Source organism: Engraulis encrasicolus, chromosome 4 (assembly GCF_034702125.1).
Source record: "Engraulis encrasicolus isolate BLACKSEA-1 chromosome 4, IST_EnEncr_1.0, whole genome shotgun sequence".
NCBI lineage: Eukaryota > Metazoa > Chordata > Actinopteri > Clupeiformes > Engraulidae > Engraulis > Engraulis encrasicolus.
Window position 1 is genome coordinate 19,374,677 of NC_085860.1, and position 4,113 is coordinate 19,378,789.

Here is a 4,113-nt window from a genome sequence, read left to right on the forward strand (position 1 = left end):
CCACCCTCTTGTTCTCCTATAAGTCTGTGTTCTCAGGACAGTCAAGTCACCACACCTCGAGTCCCTGTGCACGCGCACACACACACGCACACACACACACACACACACACACACACACACACACACACACACACACACACACACACACACACACACACACACACACACACACACACAGAGACACACACCTTCACCCAATGTTTATCCCTGCTTGATCTGTTATTTTGACCTGCTGACGTCACTTCCGCTTCCGGATCAAGCTATTCCCGTCGAGGAGCTACTCGGACGAAATTAAGTTTCTTCTCGTTTTTCTCCTAAAAGCTTTGTCTGAAACTTACAACTACAAACAACTGATTCGATGTAGTGTTACTTTAGCGTTACCTTGTTATCACTCTTACAACAACATAAGCACATAGGCTAACCTCCCCACCATCCAAATAGATTTTTGCTTTCCACCAGGCTAGCCTACATAACTTTTTTTTTTTCGCGCCGAGCCCTACTCGGCTTTAGTTTCACCTCACCTCATAGTCAATTTTGCAACACTACACCAACTATCTCGCAAAAATAACCTTTTCTGCTGCATCCGCAGACCTAATTATGGCCAACTCTACCTGCGCCTGCAGTGATCTAGCTAATGCTAATGAAAGACTAGCCAAAGCCAACATGACGATTGAAACACTTAGAAGTGACATTCGCCGGCTACAATGCGAGATAGTCATAAAATCCCACAACACCACGTTGAAACACCAAACCAGTAATACTAGCGCCAACCTAACTACACTATCTTTTTTCCCCAGCCACAGCAAACACCAGCCGAAGTCCCCCCCGAATCCACCGTGCTCCACTCCCGCGCGTCGTAGCTGGACGGAGGTGGTTAACGGCGGCAGGGGAGTACTGCAGAAATGTTCACCACCTCTAGTGACTAGCAATCGTTTTTCTGTACTTGACTCAGTCATCGATGCAGAAACTGACCCTGTCCCCCCCTCCCACCAGGTGCCCAAGCCTCTACCACAAAGAGTGCGACCCAGTAGCCGCCGGACCCTCGCTACCCCCAGGCAAATCACCCGAGAGCAGCCTGCCCATTCAGAACCCCGGCGACCATCAACAGTCCTCATAGGATCTTCGATGGTTCGCCACGTAACCCTACAAAACGCCCAGACGTGGTGCCTACCTGGAGCTCTCGTAGCCGATGTCCAGTCGAATGTGCCGGACGCGCTATCACAGTATCCTACTGCCACAACTCTCATCGTCCACGCAGGCTCCAATGACATCCGGCTGCAGCAGTCTAAAAAACTTGAGTCCGATTTCCTCTCCCTTATTAATACCCTTCGCAGCACTGGAAAAAAATACGCTATCTCAGGCCCCATCCCCTCTGTTTGTTTCTCTGCCTTCCAGTTCTCCCGAATCCGCCAACTGCACGTCTGGCTGATGAGACACTGCCGCCAAGAAGCCATTCCCTACGTTGACAACTTCTCCGCTTTCTGGAACCGCCGAAACCTCTTCGCACGAGATGGAAGGCACTTAAACAGATCTGGCGCTCGTCTCCTCGCGACCAACCTAGAGCTGACCCTCGAAGCCCATCGGTCCTTGGATTGACTAACAGGTGTTTCAAATCCAAAGCACTACACCAATTTAGACACTGCGTGCCCAACAGAGAGTACCCCACTAGCTATCCACGCTGTCACTACCCGTAGGAAAGCTCGTAGATATAGACCCTCTGGTTGTGTACACAACAACCTAATTACGATTGCACCTGAACGCATAAACAATAGCTCTACTACTTTGAATGTTAATGCTGCATTACTTAACGTGCAGTCCTTGACCAACAAAAGCTTCGTAGTAAACCAGCTGGTCTCGGACAAAAACATAAGCTTTATGTTCCTTACCGAAACATGGCTTAAAGACGACGGGGCTGCTACTTTTATTGAGGCTTGCCCTTCCGATTACAAATTCCTTCACGCCCCGAGACCAAAGAAACGAGGCGGAGGCGTAGCCATACTTTTCTCCAACAAATTTAATTGTACTAAGATGAATCTGGGCTCTTTCTCTTCATTTGAATACATGGCAATGAGGGTCCAAGCAAACCTCAAACTGATTATTATTGTTCTGTACCGTCCACCGAAATTCTCTTCGTCATTTCTATCTGATTTCTCCACCTTCATGTCGGACGTACTTACTAACTATGACAAAGCAATAATTGCTGGCGACTTTAATATCCACGTAAATAAATCAGATGACGCAATAGCCAAGTCTTTCTTAGACACATTAAATGGATTCGGTCTCGTCCAGAATGTTACTGAACAGCCTACCCATCGAAAAGGCAACACACTTGACCTTGTTATTTCACATGCACTTGATATCAACAATATATCGGTCACGGACGTCAGCCTCTCCGACCACCACTGTGTGTTTTTTGATTTTGACATTTCAACACAAATTAGCACACCCAACAATGTCATTCACAGACGACGCATTAATGCCTCTGCTGAGCTTAAGATTTCAGACCTCATCAAATCAGGTGACCTACTAAATGGTCACTGCACACCTGATGAAATGGTTGATAGCTTCAACAACAACTTAAGAGGAATTCTAGATAACATAGCTCCAATTAGAACGACGACAAGAACCAGAGCTAGGTATTCACCTTGGATGAATGACTCACTTAGAGCCTTAAAAAAGAAAATGCAGAGTAACCGAGCGTCTTTGGAGGAAAACTAAATTAGAAGTCCACAGACAATCCCTTAGGGATGAGATCTCCTCCTACAATAATGCGGTACGCTCAGAGAGAAAAGCATATTTTTCCAAAATCATAACAGACAACCAGCATAATGCGAAAGTTCTTTTTTCCACTATTGACCACCTGCTTAATCCAACACATAGCAATAACAACCTAAATGCAGCATCACATGCCAAGTGCGAGGAATTTGCTAGATTTTTTAATAAAAAGATTGCCGACATTAGAGAAGGCATCCAAGGTGGAAACGCAGCAACCTCTGTCGCCCACTCAGGCGATACACCGAGGGGAGGGTTAAACCCCCCTAGGAGACCTGAGAGCTTCCAAAAGTTTTGTCCAATTACAGAGGACGACCTCTGTAAAATAGTCAGGGAAAGTAAGCAGTCTACCTGCAGCCTTGACGCGATCCCCACATATCTGCTAAAAAACATACTTGGTTGCTTAGCAGCACCTTTACTGCAAATTGTTAACACCTCTATGCTTACAGGCATTTTTCCAAGCTCATTCAAAACAGCCATGGTAAAGCCACTCCTAAAAAAGACAAATTTAGATCAGAATTCTTTAAACAACTACAGACCTATATCAAACCTCCCCTTTATAAGCAAGGTACTAGAAAAAGTTGTATTTAAACAGCTTAATCAACATCTGGCTGGGAATGATATCTTGGAAAAATTCCAATCAGGCTTTAGAGCCAACCATAGCACCGAAACAGCACTAACCAAAATAATAAGTGATCTTAGGCTCAACACTGCCGCAAACAAAGTTTCAGCACTTATCCTCCTCGACCTCAGTGCCGCCTTTGACACGATAGACCACAACATACTAATTGACCGCCTTGAATCTTGGGTAGGCTTGTCCGGTCACGTCTTAGAGTGGTTCAAAACATATATTACAGGAAGACAGTTTTTTGTCACCATCAGAGAATACGTCTCCAACAAGTATGATGTGCCTTTTGGAGTTGCTCAGGGTAGTTGCTTGGGCCCTCTCCTCTTCTCTCTCTATATGTTGCCCCTGGGCTCCATCATCAGAGAGCACAATGTTGATTTTCATAGCTATGCCGATGACACTCAACTATATATCTCTGTCGAGCCTAGCCAAACCACTGCCATTCATGCCTTGACTAAATGCATGTCTGCCATTACAGATTGGATGAACAGTAACTTCCTAAAATTAAATGAAGATAAAACTGAAGTGTTGCTCATTGGGCCTAAGAAAAAACGTGCAAAACTCCACTCAAGCCTAGGTGACCTAAGCATACACATTAAAGATAAGGTTACTAGCCTAGGTGTGGTCATAGACTCGGATTTGAGCTTTGAGCCTCACATCAACAAGATAACAAAATCTGCTTTTTTCCATCTTAGAAATGTCAACAAAGTGCG

The 4,113-nt window shown here is 45.3% G+C and overlaps 1 protein-coding gene across 3 annotated transcripts in view; it reads left to right on the forward strand.

Moving 5' to 3' along the window:
• Nucleotides 1–237: 237 nt before the first annotated feature.
• LOC134447403 (uncharacterized) overlaps nucleotides 238–4,113 on the forward strand; it is a 4,537-nt gene continuing 661 nt past the window's right edge. For 2 of the 3 annotated variants that reach the window (XM_063196856.1, XM_063196854.1), the window contains exon 1: nucleotides 238–1,603. In XM_063196856.1, the coding sequence (XP_063052926.1) occupies nucleotides 598–1,596 (999 nt within the window). In that variant the 5' untranslated portion in view covers nucleotides 238–597 and the 3' untranslated portion in view covers nucleotides 1,597–1,603. Of the gene's footprint in view, nucleotides 1,681–4,113 lie in introns of those variants that run through there. The other variant, XM_063196857.1, reaches the window with a different exon arrangement.